Source organism: Salmo trutta, chromosome 21 (genome assembly GCF_901001165.1).
Source record: "Salmo trutta chromosome 21, fSalTru1.1, whole genome shotgun sequence".
In the NCBI taxonomy this organism is placed as follows: Eukaryota; Metazoa; Chordata; class Actinopteri; order Salmoniformes; family Salmonidae; genus Salmo; species Salmo trutta.
In genome coordinates, this window is record NC_042977.1 from 51715768 (window position 1) to 51737045 (window position 21278).

The window sequence follows — 21278 nt, forward strand, 5'->3', positions numbered from 1 at the left end:
TGCTTTCCCCTCACTGGGCCTTTACTAGTCCTGTATTACTAGTCCTGTATTAACAGGCCTTTACTAGTCCTGTATTAGTAGACAGATATAGCAGTCTGTATTTCCAGGCCTTTACCAGTCCTGTATTTCCAGGCCTTTACCAGTCCTGTATTTCCAGGCCTTTACCAGTCCTGTATTTCCAGGCCTTTACCAGTCCTGTATTCCAGGCCTTTACCAGTCCTGTATTTCCAGGCCTTTACCAGTCCTGTATTTCCAGGCCTTTACCAGTCCTGTATTTCCAGGCCTTTACCAGTCCTGTATTTCCAGGCCTTTACCAGTCCTGTATTTCCAGGCCTTTACCAGTCCTGTATTTCCAGGCCTTTACCAGTCCTGTATTTCCAGGCCTTTACCAGTCCTGTATTTCCAGGCCTTTACCAGTCCTGTATTTCCAGCCTTTACCAGTCCTGTATTTCCAGGCCTTTACCAGTCTGTATTTCCAGGCCTTTACCAGTCCTGTATTTCCAGGCCTTTACCAGTCCTGTATTTCCAGGCCTTTACCAGTCCTGTATTTCCAGGCCTTTACCAGTCCTGTATTTCCAGGCCTTTACCAGTCCTGTATTAACAGGCCTTTACCAGTCCTGTATTTCCAGGCCTTTACCAGTCCTGTATTACAAGGCCTTTACCAGTCCTGTATTAACAGGCCTTTACCAGTCCTGTATTAACAGGCCTTTACCAGTCCTGTATTAACAGGCCTTTACCAGTCCTGTATTAACAGGCCTTTACCAGTCCTGTATTAACAGACCTTTACCAGTCCTGTATTAACAGACCTTTACCAGTCCTGTATTAACAGGCCTTTACCAGTCCTGTATTAACAGGCCTTTACCAGTCCTGTATTAACAGGCCTTTACCAGTCCTGTATTAACAGGCCTTTACCAGTCCTGTATTAACAGGCCTTTACCAGTCCTGTATTAACAGGCCTTTACTAGTCCTGTATTAACAGACCCATATAGACGTCATGTTTCCCCTCATTCATACAGAAATAGACAGGTGTTTGTGCTTAAAGCTCTGTTTTATTAGTAACCGTGCAAGCAGAGAGCAGCAGGTACTCTTTGGATGACTGAGGAGGAGGAAGGAGGAGGAAGGAGGGAGGAAAGAAGTGGCTTAGATCTTGTTGAAGGCCGCCACGTCGACACTCTGGACCTGAAATAAAAGAGCTCAGATCAGGGTAACATCACTACACAACGCCGCCTCAGACCAGGGCCTCAGACCAGGGCCTCAGACCAGGGCCTCAGACCAGGGCCTCAGACCAGGGCCTCAGACCAGGGCCTCAGACCAGGGCCTCAGACCAGGGCCTCAGACCAGGGCCTCAGACCAGGGCCTCAGACCAGGGCCTCAGACCAGGGCCTCAGACCAGGGCCTCAGACCAGGGCCTCAGACCAGGGCCTCAGACCAGGGCCTCAGACCAGGGCCTCAGACCAGGGCCTCAGACCACTATAATACATTAGTAGTAGTAGTAGTGTTATCTACAGCGTATAATACTCACATAGTCCTCAAACTTGGTGATCTCTTCCTCTAGCAGGTCTGTCCCCACCTTGTCGTCCTCGACAACACACCCGATCTGAAGCTTCTTTATGCCGTAACCCACGGGAACCAGCTTGGACTGACCCCACAGCAGACCGTCCGCTACAACAGACCTCACACACTCCTCCAACTTAGACATGTCTGTCTCATCATCCCACTGGGAGAGAGAGGAGAGAGAAAGAGAGAGCATTAGATATACCTTCCGCCTTTCAACTTGTTTCAACTATTGACGTACAGGTTTCACATCCAGTTGGACAGAGAGGACCGAGAGAGGACAGAGAGAGGACATGGAACAGTACAGGTTTGACATCGAGCAGGATAGAAGGACAGAGGGGACAGACGGAGAGGACAGACAGGGGACATGGAACAGACAGCGGGACAATGTACAGGTTTGACGTCGAGCAGGTTAGAAGGACAGACAGGGGACATGGAACAGACAGGGGACATGGAACAGACAGGGGACATGGAACAGACAGACAGACAGAGGAGACAGACAGACAGACAGACAGACAGAGAGCAGACAGACAGAGACAGACAGAGAGGAGACAGACAGACAGAGAGGAGACAGACAGACAGAGAGGAGACAGACAGACAGACAGACAGAGAGGAGACAGACAGACAGAGAGGAGACAGACAGACAGACGAGACAGACAGACAGACGAGACAGACAGAGAGGAGACAGACAGAGGACATGGAACAGACAGAGGACATGGAACAGACAGAGGACATGGAACAGACAGAGGACATGGAACAGACAGAGGACATGGAACAGACAGAGGACATGGAACAGACAGAGGACATGGAACAGACAGAGGACATGGAACAGACAGAGGACATGGAACAGACAGAGGACATGGAACAGACAGAGGACAACGTACAGGTTTGACGTCGAGCAGGATAGAAGACTTGGCGATGAGTGCTGGTTTCTTGGACTTCTTGGCAGTGTAAGCAGCGATTCTCTCCTCCTTCATCCTCTCTGCCTCTTCATCCTCCTCCTCATCACTCCCAAAGAGGTCGATGTCATCATCCTCCTCCACCACCTTCACAGACTGAACAGTCACCGCCTGGGAGGAGACGGGAGAAATAAGCATCTACAAAATATCGTTCATAGTAAGTACACTGATCTAACGTGCAACAATTTCAAAGATTTTACTGAGTTACAGTTCATATGAGGAAATCAGTCAATTGAAATAAATTCATTAGGCCCTAATCTATGGATTTCACATGACTGGGAATACAGATATGCATCTGTTGGTCACAGATACCTTTAAAATAGGTAGGGACGTGGATCAGAAAACCAGTCAGTATCTGGTTTGACCACCATTTGCTTCATGCAGCGCGACACATCTCCTTCACACAGAGTTGATCAGGCTGTTGATTGTGAAATGTTGTCCCTCTTATGTGTGAAGTTGCTGGATATTGGCGGGACCTGGAACACGTTGTCATTCACATCGAACCAGAGCATCCCAAACATGCTCAACGGGCGACATGTCTGGTGAGTATGCAGGTCATGGAAGAACAGACATGTTCAGCTTTCAGGAATTGTACAGATCCTTCCGACATGGAGATGTACATTATCACGCTGAAACATGGTGATGGCGGCGAATTAATGGCCCAACAATGGGCCTCAGGAACTCATCACAGTATCTCTGTGCGTTCAAATTTCCATAGATAAAATGCAATTGTGTTCATTGTCCGTAGCTTATGTCTGCCCATACCATAACCCCACCGTTACCATGGGGTACTCTGTTCACAATGTTGACATCAGCAAACTGCTCGCCCACACGATGCCATTCATCTGTGAAGAGCACACTTCTCCAGCATGCTAGTTGCCATCGAAGGTGAGCATTTGCCCACTGAAGTCAGCTATGACGCCGAACTGCAGTCAGATCAAGACCCTGGTGAGGACGACGAGCACACAGATGAGCTTCTCTGAGACGGTTTCTGACAGTTCGTGTTGAAATTCTTCAGTTGTGCAAAACCACCGTTTCATCAGCTGTCCTGGTGGCTGGTCTCAGATGATCCCACAGTTTCATCAGCTGTCCTGGTGGCTGGTCTCAGATGATCCCGCAGGTGAAGAAGCCGAATGTGGAGGTCCTGGGCTGGTGTGGTTACACGTAGTCTGTGGTTGTGAGGCCGGTTGGACATACTGCAAATTCTCTAAAACGATGTTGAGGCGGCTTATGGTAGAGAAATTAACATTCAATTCTCTGGCAACAGCTCGTGGACATTCCTGCAGTCAGCAGGCCAATTGTACGCTCCCTCAAAACTTTAAACATCTGTGGCATTGTGTTGTGTGACAAAACTGTACAATTTAGTGGCCTTTTATTGTCCACAGCACAAGGTGCACCTGTGTTACGATCATGCTGTTTAATCAGCTCTTTGATGTGCCACACCTGTCAGGTGGATGGATTATCTTGGTGAAGGAGAAATGCTCACTAACAGGGATGTAAACAAATTTGTGAGAAATAATCTTTTTGTGCATTTGAAAAATTTCTGGGATCTTTTATTTCAACTCATGAAACATGGGACTGAGACGCATGCTTGTTCAGTGTACTTTCAAGCCTAAATATCGTTCATAGATCACACCATTCTCGGTACAGAAAAATCCAAACGTACACCTTCAATCTTCAACCGAATGTCCGCTCCAGTCCGCACAGAGTTCCGCGTCCATAACGGCCGATGCCGATGCGGACGGGGGTGGACGTTCGAAATGGAATCATTTGGATTGAACGGAACAAGCGGACAGTGCGGAAGGTGTAAATTAGACTTCTCTAAACCCACCTTGACACAGGGAACAGCTGGGCTTCTCTCCAGAACCTGGACTCTGTTCTCCAACTTGAACAAGGCTGCTCTCAGATCGTCCACCACTACACACACACACACAACATTATCGTCAATCATCATTGTTTCAGTGGTCTGGATCAATAAAGATCTATTCCACATCAATGTAGATCAGAATATGATTATTAACAAATTAAAGACAGACGTACCTTTGTGCAGTCCCTGGTTCTCCAGTTCCAGACTCTTCATACGAGACACCAACTCCTGGTCTCCACTGGCTGAGGAAGACTGCGCACACACACACACACACACACACCCCCGGCGATCAGAGGAAGTTCACTTCAATACAGCCATATGCAGGACTGACTAAGTAACGCTGTAATACAACGGGTCACTTCTATACTGAAAACACAGCTCTCTATTTACATCATTAGAGGTCATCCTCTTCAGCAGACTGGACAACAAGTTATCCCACCTACAACAACAGGTCAGCTCTCTGACAGACCAGATATTTAACTGTCGACAGGTCAGCTCTCTGACAGACCAGATATCTATCTGTCGACAGGTCAGCTCTCTGACAGACCCGATATCTAACTGTCAACAGGTCAGCTCTCTGACAGACCCGATATCTATCTGTCAACAGGTCAGCTCTCTGACAGACCCGATATCTATCTGTCAACAGGTCAGCTCTCTGACAGACCAGATATTGAACTGGTCGACAGGTCAGCTCTCTGACAGACCAGATATCCGTCGACAGGTCAGCTCTCTGACAGACCAGATATCTAACTGTAGCAGGAGTAGGGTTCCCCAATTGGTGGGCTGAATTTTGGCCACCATGCTGAGCCAACAACTATAAAAACACCAGGAAATCAGCTCCAAGTGATGTTAATTTAGGAAATCTGTTCCTAAGTATCTCCGCGCATAGTAGAGATACATGTGATCGTATACAAATGGAAGAAAGGTTTGAAATGATCTGTTTGGGACTCCTGCAGTCAAATTGGTGTCTACAAATTATTTGTAATTATGTTCTGGGCCCCAAACCATCCGGTCAAGAAAGAAATTGGTCCGCGGCTGAATCTAGTTCATGATCCATGGGGTGGGGTGGGGGGGGGGGGGGGGTAGGTCAACCTGTGTGTGTGTGTGTGGTACACGCCAGTCCAATCCAATCCATGCACCTCTCAGCCCTGTACAAGGCCCTTATGACGGGGACTTACATTCCTGTGCTGGCGCTTCTGGGGACGAGATCGTCCTTTACCTTGGAGGGCTGACTTTACCTGGTTAACATGGAGGGGGGGAAGAAGCGGGAGGACAGGACACAGACAGGGAGGAGAGGACAGTGAAACAGCCATGAAGGACAGGAGGGGAGGAGAAAGGGAGGAGAAAGATTGAAGGTCCACCAAGAGACGCCAGGAACACTACAGAAAGAGACGCCAGGAATACTACAGGAAATAAGGGACATTGAAAACAGAGAAAGATGTAAATAACAGATTGTTAACCTGTTGGGGATAGGGGGTAGTATTTTCCCGGCCGGACAAAAAACGTACCCGATTTAATCTGGTTATTACTCCTGCCCAGAAACTAGAATATGCATATAATCATTTTATTTGGATAGAAAACACCCTAAAGTTTCTAAAACTGTTTGAATGGTGTCTGAGTATAACAGAACTCATATGGCAGGCCAAAACCTGAGAAGATTCCATACAGGAAGTGCCCTCTCTGACCATTTCTTGGCCTTCTATAGCCTCTTTATGGAAAATAGAGGATCTCTGCTGTAACGTGACATTTTCTAAGGCTCCCATAGGCTCTCAGAAGGCGCCAGAACGGGGAATGATGACTCTGCAGTCCCTGGGCGAAAAACAGTAGAGGTTTTGGAAAGTGGTCGATCTGAGAACAATGACACGAGTGTGCGCTTGCACGTGAAGACTCCATTTTCTTCTTTTTTTTTTCTGAGGTGTTTGTAATTCGCGCCACGCTCTATCATTGGATATTGGCGAGGCGTTCCGTTGGCTGGTGGTGTGAGTCTGTCGTTACGTCAATACCTGGCGGTGCGAGTGTGTGGAGGGCCCGTCGGTACCTGGCGGTGCGAGTGTGTGGAGGGCCCGTCGGTACCTGGCGGTGCGAGTGTGTGGAGGGCCCGTCGGTACCTGGCGGTGCGAGTGTGTGGAGGGCCCGTCGGTACCTGGCGGTGCGAGTGTGTGGAGGGCCCGTCGGTACCTGGCGGTGCGAGTGTGTGGAGGGCCCGTCGGTACCTGGCGGTGCGAGTGTGTGGAGGGCCCGTCGGTACCTGGCGGTGCGAGTGTGTGGAGGGCCCGTCGGTACCTGGCGGTGCGAGTGTGTGGAGGGCCCGTCGGTACCTGGCGGTGCGAGTGTGTGGAGGGCCCGTCGGTACCTGGCGGTGCGAGTGTGTGGAGGGCCCGTCGGTACTGGCGGTGCGAGTGTGTGGAGGGCCCGTCGGTACCCTGGCGGTGCGAGTGTGTGGAGGGCCCGTCGGTACCTGGCGGTGCGAGTGTGTGGAGGGCCCGTCGGTACCTGGCGGTGCGAGTGTGTGGAGGGCCCGTCGGTACCTGGCGGTGCGAGTGTGTGGAGGGCCCGTCGGTACCAGGTGGTGCGAGTGTGTGTCGTTACGTCAGTACCTGGTGGTGTGAGTGTGTGGAGGGCCCGTTGGCTCCCTCGTAGAAGCGTCTCTCAGCCTCATCGTAGCGGGGCTTCTCAAACCAGATGTTATCTTCACCAAGGCACTGTAGACCAGACATGATGATACTGAAGGAGAGCGGAAGAGAGAAAGTGAGAAGAACAGAGAGGAAGTTAGAGAGTCATGAGCTCCTGAGTACTTCTGCAAAAATAATTGAATTTGAGGTGGATAAAATCCAAGTTTTTCACAAGGACTTACACAGCTCTCCTTCACTGTAGCCAACGTGATTAAAACATTTAAACGTGTTAACCCTCGCAAGCTGCAGGCCCAGACGGCATCCCCGGCCGTGTCCTCAGAGCATGCGCAGACCAGCTGGCTGGTGTTTACAGACATAATCAACCCTTATCGCCGTCTGCTGTCCCCACACGCTTCAAGAGGGCCACCATTGTTCCTGTACCCAAGAAAGCTAAGGTAACTGAGCTAAATGACTATCGCCCTGTAGCACTCACTTCTGTCATCATGAAGTGCTTTGAGAGACTAGTCAAGGATCATATCACCTCTACCCTACCTGACACCCGAGACCCACACCAATTTGCTTACCTCCCCAATAGGTCCACAGACGATGCAATCGCCATCGCACTGCACACTGCCCTATCCCATCTGGACAAGAGGAATACCTATGTAAGAATGTTGTTCATTGACTACAGCTCAGCATTCAACACCATAGTGCCCTCCAAACTCGTCATTAAGCTAGAGGCCCTGGGTCTGAACCACGCCCTGTGCAACTGGGTCCTGGACTTCCTGACAGGCCGCCCCCAGGTGGTGAAGGTAGGAAACAACACCTCCACTTCGCTGATCCTCAACACTGGAGCCCCACAAGGGTGTGTGCTCAGCCCTCTCCTGCACGCCTCCAACTCAATGATCAAGTTTGCAGACGACACTACAGCGGTAGGCTTGATTACCAACAATGAGACCGCCTACAGGGAGGAGGTGAGGGCCCTCGGAGTGTGGTGTTAGAAATAACCTCTCACTCAATGTCAACAAAACAAAGGAGATGATCGTGGACTTCAGGAAACAGCAGAGGGAGCAGCCCCCAATCCACATCGACGGGACAGAAATGGAGAAGGTGGAAAGTTAAGTTCCTCGGCATACACATCATGGACAAACTGAAATGGTCCACCCACACAGACAGTGTGGTGAAAAAGGCACACCAGCGCCTCTTAAACCTCAGGAGGCTGAAGAAAGTTGGCTTGTCACCAAAAACAAACTTTTACAGATGCAGAATCGAGAGTATCCTGTCGGGCTGTATCACCGCCTGGTACGGCAACTGCTCCGCCCACAACCGTAAGGCTCTCCAGAGGGTAGTGAGGTCTGCACAACGCATCACCGGGGGTAAACTACCTGCCCTCCAGGACACCTACACCACCTGATGTCACAGGAAGGCCAAAAAGATCATCAAGGACAACAACCACCCGAGCCACTGCCTGTTCACCCCGCTATCATCCAGAAGGAGAGGTCAGTACAGGTGCATTGTTCGCCTATTGAAATTGAACTTTAGGTCATTGCCTGTGTTTCAGACATAAGGAAGTGGATGGCTGCAAATTTTCTACTTTTAAACTCGGACAAAACAGAGATGCTTGTCCTAGGTCCCAAGAAACAAAGAGATCTTCTGTTGAATCTGACAATTAATCTGGATGGTTGTACAGTCGTCTCAAATAAAACTGTGAAGGACCTCGGCGTTACTCTGGACCCTGATCTCTCTTTTGAAGAACATATCAAGACTGCTTCAAGGACAGCTTTTTTCCATCTACGTAACATTGCAAAAATCAGAAACTTTCTGTCCAAAAATGACGCAGAAAAATTAATCCATGCTTTTGTTACTTCTAGGCTCGACTACTGCAATGCTCTACTTTCCGGCTACCCGGATAAAGCACTAAACAAACTTCAGTTAGTGCTAAATACGGCTGCTAGAATCCTGACTAGAACCAAAAAATTTGATCATATTACTCCAGTGCTAGCTTCCCTACACTGGCTTCCTGTTAAGGCAAGGGCTGATTTCAAGGTTTTACTGCTAACCTACAAAGCATTACATGGGCTTGCTCCTACCTATCTTTCCGATTTGGTCCTGCCGTACATACCTACACGTACGCTACGGTCACAAGACGCAGGCCTCCTAATTGTCCCTAGAATTTCTAAGCAAACGGCTGGAGGTAGGGCTTTCTCCTATAGAGCTCCATTTTTATGGAATGGTCTGCCTACCCATGTGAGAGACGCAGACTCAGTCTCAACCTTTAAGTCTTTACTGAAGACTTATCTCTTCAGTAGGTCCTATGATTAAGTATAGTCTGGCCCAGGAGTGTGAAGGTGAACGGAAAGGCTGGAGCAACGAACCGCCCTTGCTGTCTCTGCCTTGTCGGTTCCCCTCTTCCCACTGGGATTCTCTGCCTCTAACCCTTTTACAGGGGCTGAGTCACTGACTTACTGGTGTTCTTCCATGCCGTCCATGGGAGGGGTGCGTCACTTGAGTAGGTTGAGCCACTGACGTGGTCTTCCTGTCTGGGTTGGCGCCCCCCCCTTGGGTTGTGCCGTGGCGGACATCTTTGTGGGCTATACTCGGCCTTGTCTTCGGACGGTAAGTTGGTGGTTGTAGATATCCCTCTAGTGGTGTGGGGGGCTGTGCTTTGGCAAAGTGGGTGGGGTTATATCCTGCCTGTTTGGCCCTGTCCGGGGGTATCATCGGATGGGGCCACAGTGTCTTCTGATCCCTCCTGTCTCAGCCTCCAGTATTTATGCTGCAGTAGTTTATGTGTCGGGGGGCTAGGGTCAGTCTGTTACATCTGGAGTATTCTCTTGTCTTATCCGGTGTCCTGTGTGAATGTAAATATGCTCTCTCTAATTCTCTCTTTCTTTCTTTCTTTCTCTCGGAGGACCTGAGCCCTAGGACTACCTGGCATGATGACTCCTTGCTGTCCCCAGTCCACCTGGCCATGCTGCTGCTCCAGTTTCAACTGTTCTGCCTGCGGCTACGGAACCCTGACCTGTTCACCGGACGTGCTTGTTGCACCCTCGACAATTACTATGATTATTATTATTTGACCATGCTGGTCATTTACGAACATTTTAACATCTTGACTATGTTCTGTTATAATATCCACCCGGCACAGCCAGAAGAGGACTGGCCACCCCTCATAGCCTGGTTCCTCTCTAGGTTTCTTCCTAGGTTTTTGGCCTTTCTCAGGAGTTTTTCCTAGGGAGTTTTTCCCAGCCACCGTGCTTCTCTCACATGCATTGCTTGCTGTTTGGGGTTTTAGGCTGGGTTTCTGTACAGCACTTTGAGATTTCAGCTGATGTACGAAGGGCTATATAAATAAATTTGATTTGATTAAAATAAATAGCTAGCCAGCTACTTAACCCTGTTGCACAAAGCTAATGTTATAAGCAGCCAGCTTTCTTCATCTGGCTTGTGAGGCTTGACCGGGTTGTGGTGTGAAGCTAGCCACAATAACGACTAGGCACAATAGTGGAATTTGCGGTTTGCCTTCGATATAAAAGTATGTCATTAACAGTGATGCAAATGAATAAAAATAGTAGAATTATGCCATACTTTCATTGAAGGCTAACCGCAAAGTCCACTATTGTGGCTAATCCTTATTGTGTCTAGCTTCACATAGATGGGTCCGACCACCATTAATCAAATAAGAACTGTCTTATAAATGAGGGTTATTTTAGATGGCACCTAGATATATAGTTAGCTAGCTAACGATAGCTACTGAAACAGATGTTTTTGGGGAAGAACATTGTTTGCATCCATGAGCTAGCTAGCTTTTTGTTAATGACCAGCACAGTAGGTGTGTGAGACAACTTTACCAGCATCATAGCATACGTATTGATGAATCGTTGTGACATATGAAATACGAGTGATAGTGTAATCAATGTGTAATAACTACTTAAAACATTAATGAATGCGTTAAATTATTATGTGACGTGCAGTCATATTCAGGTCCTGATTGGTCAACAAACTTATTTGACACGTCAAATAGTGTCTTTTTTGACACGCAAAGACCCAAACGGCGTTCCATAGAAATCCTGGTTGAGAATGAAACGACTGAACAAAGGAACAACGAAACAGCACAGCAAGTAAGTGAAAGAAATAGGTTTTGATGCTGTTTTACTGGTAATGGGGACATACGTAAATGCCACCAAAATAACATTTTGGTCAGTGTGTGTAAAACCTTTATTTAACTAGGCAAGTCAGTTAAGAACAAATTCTTATTTACAATGACGGCCTACCCCAGAAGACGCTGGGCCAATTGTGCAACGCCCTATGGGACTCCCAATCACGGCCGGATGTGATACAGCCTGGATTCGAACCAGGGACTGTAGTGACGCCTCTTGCACTGAGATGCAGTGCCTTAGACCGCTGCGTCCGTGTTTTAACTATTTAACTGTACTAGAATGCTTAAGGCCGCTAAAATGTTAAATATCGTTTCTTGTTTTTTTGGGGGAAAATATTGGGTATCGGTCAAAAATGTCATATCGGTGAATCACTAATAATAAACAAGATGCAATCATTTATCGTTAGTGGGAAGAGCGAAAATTTAATTAATCTTTGCATTATAAAATAATTTGAAATAAGAATATTTCCTAGTATTTATTTAATTTCCATGACCAATAAATAAATACCTTTTCTGACTGATGGTTTCATACTGGTGAAATAGCCTATAGGCCTGCAACAAGAAAGGCTAAACCTAACATCCGGCCATACAACAAATCCACAGCTCTTATTACGTTGGGCGCATCATATGCTGAACATAACATTATAATGTCTAGTTCTCTTATTTAATTATAATGTCTAGTTTTTGCTCCATGCACCCAAAAGGAAGCAGGTTTTATAACAGTAGAATTTAAACAGGTGAACATACAGTTGATCTTTACATTGAAGAGTGTAGGGGGTCGCCACCGAGTGCGGGGGTCGCCACCGAGTGTAGGATACCACTGTGTGTAGGATACCACTGTGTGTAGGATACCACTGTAATTAGCCCTACTGTAGGTCATTTTCCCCCTAGTAGATCATGTTTCAGAATTCGCTGGCAGTGCAGCATATTTAGGTTCAGGAAAAAAAAATGCAAAACATTAAATTGCATTCAAACTATCTACTGACAGGTGTATAAAAGCGAGCACACAGCCATGCAATCTCCATAAGTTAACACTGGCAGTAGAACGGCCTTACTGAAGAGCTCAGTGACTTTCAACGTAGCACCGTCATAGGACGGCACATTTCCAACAAGTCAGTTCGTCAAATTTCTGCCCTGCTAGAGCTGCCCCGGTCAACTGTAAGTGGTGTTATTGTGAAGTGGAAACGTCTTGGAGCAACAACGGCTCAGCCGTGAAGTGGTAGACCACACAAGCTCACAGAACGGGACCACCGAGTGCTGAAGTGCATAAAAAACATCTGTTCTCGGTTGCAACATTCACAAGCCTAACATCACCATGTGCAATGCCAAGCGTCGGCTGGAGTGGTGTAAAGTTTGCCGCCATTGGTCTCTGGAGCAGTGGAAACGTGTTCTCTGGAGTGATGAATCACGCTTCACCATCTGGCAGTCTGACGGACTGGGTTTGGTGGATGCCAGGAGAACGCTACCTGCCCCAATGCTTAGTGCCAACTGTAAAGTTTTCATGGTTCGGGCCCCTTAGTTCCAGTGAAGGGAAATTTTAATGCTACAGTATACAATTACACTGTAGACTGTTCTGTGCCTCCAACTTTGTGGCAACAGTTTGGAGAAGGCCCTTTCCTGTTTCAGCATGACAATGCCTCCATGCACAAAGCAAGGTCCATACAGAAATAGTTTGTCGATCGGTGTGGAAGAACTTGACTGGCCTGCACAGAGCCCTGACCTCAACCCCATCAAACACTTTTGGGATGAATTGGAAAGTGGACTGCGAGCCAGGCCTAATCACCCAACATCAGTGCCTGACCTCACTAATGCGCTTGTGGCTGAATGGAAGCAAGTCCCTGCAGCAATGTTCCAACATCTAGTGGAAAGCCTTCCCAGAAGAGTGGAGGCTATTATAGCAGCAATGTTCCAACATCTAGTGGAAAGCCTTCCCAGAAGAGTGGAGGCTGTTATAGCAGCAAAGGGGGGGACCAACTCCATATTAATGACTTCCCAGAAGAGTGGAGGCTGTTATAGCAGCAAAGGGGGGACCAACTCCATATTAATGCCCATGATATTGGAATGAGATGTTGGACCAGCAGGTGTCCACATCCACTACATGAGTATTAGTGAAATATAGGCAACAGATATTGCATATATAACCAGTCAAAACAATTTACCTCATTCAAGGGTTTCTTTATTTTCTACATTGTAGAATAATAGTGAAGACATCAAAATGATGAATTAACAGATATGAAATCATGTAGTAACAAAAAAAAAATATATATATATATATATTTTAGATTATTCAAAGTAGCCACCCTTTGCCTTGATGACAGCTTTGCACACTCTTGGCATTCTCTCAACCAGCTTCATGAGGTAGTCACCTGGAATGCATTTCCTTTAAATTACATACAGAGGAGACTGTAGGGTGTCCACCACTCTGCCCAGAGCGGATGAAAATGTGATGACATTTCACTCCGTTATGTTATAAAATACAATTTACCAAGACAAATAAATTGTATTTATATAGCCCTTCTTACATCAGCTGCTATCTCAAAGTGCTGTACAGAAACCCAGCCTAAAACCCCAAACAGCAAGCAATGCAGGTTTAGAAGCACGGTGGCTAGGAAAAACTCCCTAGAAAGGCCAGAACCTAGGAAGAAACCTAGAGAGGAACCAGGCTATGAGGGGTGGCCAGTCCTCTTCTGGCTGTGCCGGGTGGAGATTACAACAGAACATGGCCAAGATGTTAAAATGATCGTAGATGACCAGCAGGGTCAAATAATAATAATCATAGTAGTTGTCGAGGGTGTAACAAGTGATTCTTTGTCCTTTATCGTTTAGTGGGGACTAACATTATTTTCAGCCTAATACATCTGATACTACGTACCGAGCTGACAGAGCGGTGTTATTCTCTACAAAACCGTCGTTTAGTGGTCTTCCTCGTCCAAATTGTTTCCATGTACCAGAATTAGCACGACACGAGCCGAATTAGCACGACACGAATTAGCACGGCACGAGCCGAATTAGATGTAACAGGCTTTGAAAATAAAAAGCTTGCGATAAGCTGTTGATATTTCACAGAAGTCTTGGAAAAAGAACAGGAACTTCAACAGTCATATGAACAGCACATATACTACACTGAGCAATACTAAAATACTACACTGAACAAAAATATAATCGCAACATGTAAAGTGTTGGTCCCATGTTTCATGAGCTAAAATAAAACATCCCAGAAATTTTCCAAATAGCTTATTTCTCTCAAATTTGTGCACAAAATTTGTTTCCATCTCTGTTAAAGAGCTTTTCTCCTTGACCAAGATAATCCATCCACCTGACAGGTGTGGCATATCAAGAAGCTGATTAAACAGCATGATAATTACACAGGTGCACCTTGTGCCGGGGACAATAAAAAGGCCACAGATGTCTCAAGTCGAGGGAGCGTGCAATTGGCATGCTGACTGCAGGAATGTCCACCAGAGCTGTTGCCCGAGAATGTAATGTTTATTTCTCTACCATAAGCCGCCTCCAACATCATTTTAGAGAATTTGTCAGTACGTCCAACCGGCCTCACAACCACAGACCACGTGTAACCACGCCAGCCCAGGACCTCCACATTCGGCTTCTTCACCTGCAGGATCGCCTGAGACCAGCCACCTGGACAGCTGATGAAATTGTGGGTTCATCTGAGACCAGCCACCAGGACAGCTGATGAAACTGTGGGATCATCTGAGACCAGCCACCAGGACAGCTGATGAAACTGTGGGTTTGCACAACTGAAGAATTTCTACAAAAACTGTCAGAAATCTGTACTGAATAAAAATATTCCAAAAACATCCATTCTGTTTGCAACAAGTCACTTAATACCGCAAAAGACGTGGCAAAGCAATTCACTTTTTGTCCTGAATACAAAATGTGTTTGGGCAAATCCAATACATATTGGATTTGAAGCATAGTGGTGGCTGCATCATGGTATGGGTATTATTAATATATAGTTTTCCAGGATAAAAATAAACTGAACGGATCTAAGGGAAAAATCCTGGAGGTAAACCTGGTTGTCTGCTTTCCACCAGACACTGGGAGATTAGTTCACCTTTCAGCAGGACAATAACATACAACACAAGGTCAAATATACACTGGGAGACTAGTTCACCTTTCAGCAGGACAATAACATAACACAAGGCCATGAAGACAGTGAATACTTCAGAATGGCCATGTTACCGTTTTAACCTAAATCTGCTTGAAAATATATGACAAGGCTTGAAAATTGCTGTTTGCCATGATCCCCAATACCTTGACAGAGCTTGAAGAATTTTTCCAAGAATAATGGGCAAATATTATACAATCCAGGTGTGGAAAACTCTAAGAGACACACCCAAGAAGACTCACAGCTGTAATCGCTGCCAAAGGCGTTCCAACAGGTATTGACTCAGTGGTGAATAACTTATCAAATCAAGATTATATATATATATATATATATATATATATATATTTATATTTGTGTTTTATTTTCATTAACCTTTAAAAAAAAAAAAAAAAGACAATTAAATTAATTTTAATTCCACTTTAACAATAAAACTTAAGGGTGGTGAATACGTCCGATTCTTTATAGGCATATCACGTCATGCCATTTGCCCATAGGATCCCATTCAACTTAGAAATACACATATCCACATCCTAATAGACCAATATTAATGAGTTTGGAGAATTACGTTTATTGTTTAAGTCACTTCATGCCTAAAGAGTGACTGCCTTTAAAAAAGCACCGAATCCCTTTGAAAACGGTCTGTTGCATTGAGCAAGAAACATTTATTCTAGGGTCAAAATTGACTACAAAGTGTAAACATGATCATTTGTCATAATGTCAGTCTGGTCTAAAACAGAGTTCGGATGATCTGTGCGTCACAACAGGTAAATGGAAGTTGTGTTTTGATGATGTCCGTTTGCAAACGAACATGGGGGTGAACAGATTGCTCTCTATCCAATAGCATAGAGAGTGAGACAGACCTGCCAATCAGCGCTGACTTTGTTCACATAAAGACAACACGTCACATATTTTACGTGGGAAATACTGCACCAAACGCGGTTCGATGTCAAATTGCACGACTAAGACCTCCTCGGGCAAAAACTTCAAATGAATTACAGATTGCGTGAGTCATCTTAGATTCCTTCTGGGGATTTGGAGGAAGAGAACTAGGCTTCATGTGAGATGAACATCATTAAACAAAACGCTGAAATCAGTCAGGAAATACACCTCTTAAACTGAAGTCTTGTTTTTCTAAATGAGCAACAGAAAAACACGTACCAATCGGCGTGTTCACTGGCACCAAGTCCACTTTTGAAAATACACCTAATTACAGTACCTCTAGTTAGTAATTACAGTACCTCTAGTTAGTAATTACAGTACCTCTAGTTAGTAATTACAGTACCTCTAGTTACGCTAAAATAAGGGGCGTTTTTGTCAATTGCATTAAGATCAGTGATTTCTCAAATAATTATCTCAAATACCTGTAACCCCTGTATATAGCCTCCACATTGACTCTGTACCGGTACCCCCTGTATATAGCCTCCACATTGACTCTGTACCGGTACCCCCTGTATATAGCCTCCACATTGACTCTGTAACGGTACCCCCTGTATATAGCCTCCACATTGACTCTGTACCGTAACACCCTGTATATAGCCTCCACATTGACTCTGTACCGGTACCCCCCTGTATATAGCCTCCACATTGACTCTGTACCGGTACCCCCCTGTATATAGCCTCCACATTGACTCTGTACCGGTACCCCCCTGTATATAGCCTCCACATTGACTCTGTACCGGTACCCCCTGTATATAGCCTCCACATTGACTCTGTACCGGTACCCCCTGTATATAGCCTCCACATTGACTCTGTACCGGTACCCCCTGTATATAGCCTCCACATTGACTCTGTACCGGTACCCCCTGTATATAGCCTCCACATTGACTCTGTACCGGTACCCCCTGTATATAGCCTCCACATTGACTCTGTACCGGTACCCCCTGTATATAGCCTCCACATTGACTCTGTACCGGTACCCCCTGTATATAGCCTCCACATTGACTCTGTACCGGTACCCTCTGTATATAGCCTCCACATTGACTCTGTACCGTAACACCCTGTATATAGCCTCCACATTGACTCTGTACCGGTACCCCCTGTATATAGCCTCCACATTGACTCTGTACCGGTACCCCCTGTATATAGCCTCCACATTGACTCTGTACCGGTACCCCCTGTATATAGCCTCCACATTGACTCTGTACCGGTACCCCCTGTATATAGCCTCCACATTGACTCTGTACCGGTGCCCCCTGTATATAGCCTCCACATTGACTCTGTGCCGGTACCCCCTGTATATAGCCTCCACATTGACTCTGTACCGGTACCCCCCTGTATATAGCCTCCACATTGACTCTGTACCGGTACCCCCTGTATATAGCCTCCACATTGACTCTGTACCTGTACCCCCTGTATATAGCCTCCACATTGACTCTGTACCTGTACCCCCTGTATATAGCCTCCACATTGACTCTGTACCGGTACCCCCTGTATATAGCCTCCACATTGACTCTGTACCTGTACCCCCTGTATATAGCCTCCACATTGACTCTGTACCGGTACCCCCTGTATATAGCCTCCACATTGACTCTGTACCTGTACCCCCTGTATATAGCCTCCACATTGACTCTGTACCGGTACCCCCTGTATATAGCCTCCACATTGACTCTGTACCGTAACCCCCTGTATATAGCCTCCACATTGACTCTGTACCTGTACCCCCTGTATATAGCCTCCACATTGACTCTGTACTGGTACCCCTGTATATAGCCTCCACATTGACTCTGTACCGGTACCCCCTGTATATAGCCTCCACATTGACTCTGTACCGGTACCCCCCTGTATATAGCCTCCACATTGACTCTGTACCGGTACCCCCTGTATATAGCCTCCACATTGACTCTGTACCGGTACCCCCTGTATATAGCCTCCACATTGACTCTGTAACGGTACCCCCTGCATATAGCCTCCACATTGACTCTGTACCGGTGCCCCCTGTATATAGCCTCCACATTGACTCTGTACCGGTACCCCCCTGTATATAGCCTCCACATTGACTCTGTACCGTAATACCCTGTATATAGCCTCCACATTGACTCTGTACCGGTACCCCCCTGTATATAGCCTCCACATTGACTCTGTACCGGTACCCCCCTGTATATAGCCTCCACATTGACTCTGTACCGGTACCCCCTGTATATAGCCTCCACATTGACTCTGTACCGGTACCCCCTGTATATAGCCTCCACATTGACTCTGTACCGGTACCCCCTGTATATAGCCTCCACATTGACTCTGTACCGGTACCCCCTGTATATAGCCTCCACATTGACTCTGTACCGGTACCCCCCTGTATATAGCCTCCACATTGACTCTGTACCGGTACCCCCCTGTATATAGCCTCCACATTGACTCTGTACCGGTACCCCCCTGTATATAGCCTCCACATTGACTCTGTACCGGTACCCCCTGTATATAGCCTCCACATTGACTCTGTACCGGTACCCCCTGTATATAGCCTCCACATTGACTCTGTACCGGTACCCCCTGTATATAGCCTCCACATTGACTCTGTACCGGTACCCCCTGTATATAGCCCCGCTATTGTTATTTACTGCTGCTATTTAATTATTCGTTTTTCATCTCTTACTTATATATATATTTTTTTGTGTGTGTGGTATTTTCTTAAAACTGCTTCGTTGGTTTGTAAGTAAGCATTTCACTCTAAGGTCTACACCTGTTGTATTTCGGCGCATGTGACAAATACAATTTGATTTTAGCATTTTGCAAATCATTTGGATTAACAAGTGATAGTTTGGGTTATGGAATCTAAGAGATCAGAACAGTTTTTCAATGGCAAACTATGGAACACTCATTATCAAAACATCATCTCCGAAACCTGCTTATCATTAACGTAATGCACCAATATTTACAAAAATAAAACCTTTACTTCAGTAATTTTGGCTTAATCTGATGGTGTGCTTTATGTTCTTTATCCAAATATGAGTAAATAAAATAACATTCAGAAAAGATTGTTTTGAGAAATTACTAAATACATTTTCATTTGAAATATATTTGCTTTCAGTGTTGTTTAACTCGGGCCTTTCCATTAGGTGTTGTTTAACTCGGGCCTTTCCATTAGGTGAACAAGGTAAAAAACAAAATATTAGAATTGGATTTATTACTTTTTTGGACTCCGAAAACTGTTGGAAGTTATGGACATTGTGGTAAAATGCAAAGTATCAGATCAATAAACATGATTATGAAATAGATCAATAGAGATCCTAATCTCAGTGATCCAAGAGGAATTATGGTGCCAGTTTCTGTGACAATCACCCATCTAGTCTTCATGGTTTCCTCTAGCAGCATGGTACATGCCTAGTGGTCATGGTTTCCTATAGCAGCATGGTACATGCCTAGTGGTCATGGTTTCCTATAGCAGCACGGTACATGCCTAGTGGTTTCCACTAGCAGCATGGTACATGCCTAGTGGTTTCCTATAGCAGCATGGTACATGCCTAGTGGTTTCCTATAGCAGCATGGTACATGCCTAGTGGTTTCCTATAGCAGCATGGTACATGCCTAGTGGTTTCCTAGAGCAGCATGGCACATGCCTAGTGGTTTCCTAGAGCAGCATGGCACATGCCTAGTGGTTTCCTAGAGCAGCATGGTACATGCCTAGTGGTTTCCTAGAGCAGCATGGTACATGCCTAGTGGTTTCCTAGAGCAGCATGGTACATGCCTAGTGGTTTCCTAGAGCAGCATGGTACATGCCTAGTGGTTTCCTAGAGCAGCATGGTACATGCCTAGTGGTTTCCTAGAGCAGCATGGTACATGCCTAGTGGTTTCCTAGAGCAGCATGGCACATGCCTAGTGGTTTCCTAGAGCAGCATGGCACATGCCTAGTGGTTTCCTAGAGCAGCATGGTACATGCCTAGTGGTTTCCTAGAGCAGCACGGTACATGCCTAGTGGTCATGGTTTCCTATAGCAGCACGGTACATGCCTAGTGGTTTCCTATAGCAGCATGGTACATGCCTAGTGGTCATGGTTTCCTCTAGCAGCATGGTACATGCCTAGTGGTTTCCTAGAGCAGCATGGTACATGCCTAGTGGTTTCCTATAGCAGCATGGTACATGCCTAGTGGTTTCCTATAGCAGCATGGTACATGCCTAGTGGTTTCCTATAGCAGCATGGTACATGCCTAGTGGTTTCCTAGAGCAGCATGGTACATGCCTAGTGGTTTCCTAGAGCAGCATGGTACATGCCTAGTGGTTTCCTAGAGCAGCATGGTACATGCCTAGTGGTTTCCACTAGCAGCATGGTACATGCCTAGTGGTTTCCACTAGCAGCATGGTACATGCCTAGTGGTTTCCTAGAGCAGCATGGTACATGCCTAGTGGTTTCCTAGAGCAGCATGGTACATGCCTAGTGGTTTCCTAGAGCAGCATGGTACATGCCTAGTGGTTTCCTAGAGCAGCATGGTACATGCCTAGTGGTTTCCTAGAGCAGCATGGTACATGCCTAGTGTTCATGGTTTCCTCTAGCAGCATGGTACATGTGGTGTTCAGTTTCTCATGACGGACATTACATAAAAATAAGTTTGAAACAATTCCGGATAAAACAGCTTTGATCAATTTCACATTGGACTTGATTGTCATGCAAACGTTTTGTTTTCCCCTTGAAAGGACTTTACTAGTTACCAAAGAGCAAGTCCGTGCAAGTAACTAGTGTCGTGAATTGCAGCTGTGGTTTGATGTGTGGCAGGAGAAACTCCGCTTAGGTAACTTCAGCTGAAGTTCGGAATGCAGAAAGTTGCTGGTTAATTCGGCCACGTGCTATTAAATATACCCCGTTAAACATGTTTTCTGACTAAAATAACATTAACCTCAACTATAGATACTCGGAGGTGTAAAATAATCAGTTAGTTTTACTCACTGTGTTTTTTTATCGAGGTTTTATAGTTGAGTCGGTGTTGCCGGCGTGCACCCTGCTGTAATCCGACGATCGAAAAGAAGTGGACAGGATGGACGAACGGTACTTGTTCAGAAAGGAAGGGGG

The 21278-nt window shown here is 46.2% G+C and overlaps 1 protein-coding gene and 1 long non-coding RNA gene across 3 annotated transcripts; both read right to left on the reverse strand.

The window, feature by feature from the left end:
- Positions 1-1029: 1029 nt before the first annotated feature.
- Positions 1030-21262, reverse strand: LOC115157685 (elongation factor 1-delta). 2 transcript variants are annotated; one of them, XM_029706132.1, is made up of 8 exons: positions 21156-21262; positions 6978-7104; positions 5559-5618; positions 4554-4632; positions 4345-4430; positions 2439-2624; positions 1523-1717; positions 1030-1179 (listed from the first exon to the last, which is right to left on the reverse strand). In XM_029706132.1, exons 2-8 carry the CDS (start codon positions 7095-7097, stop codon positions 1141-1143), a joined length of 765 nt encoding a protein of 254 aa, XP_029561992.1. In that variant the 5' UTR covers positions 7098-7104; positions 21156-21262; the 3' UTR covers positions 1030-1140. The 2 variants fall into 2 exon arrangements, with proteins under 2 accessions (XP_029561992.1, XP_029561993.1); XM_029706133.1 differs by lacking the exon at positions 5559-5618 and having other exon boundaries at positions 21156-21259.
- LOC115157686 (uncharacterized) lies at positions 6281-6968 on the reverse strand. Its single transcript, XR_003868526.1, has 2 exons — positions 6419-6968; positions 6281-6383 (listed from the first exon to the last, which is right to left on the reverse strand). It is a non-coding gene; the product is annotated as an uncharacterized LOC115157686 (long non-coding RNA).
- Positions 21263-21278: the final 16 nt, after the last annotated feature.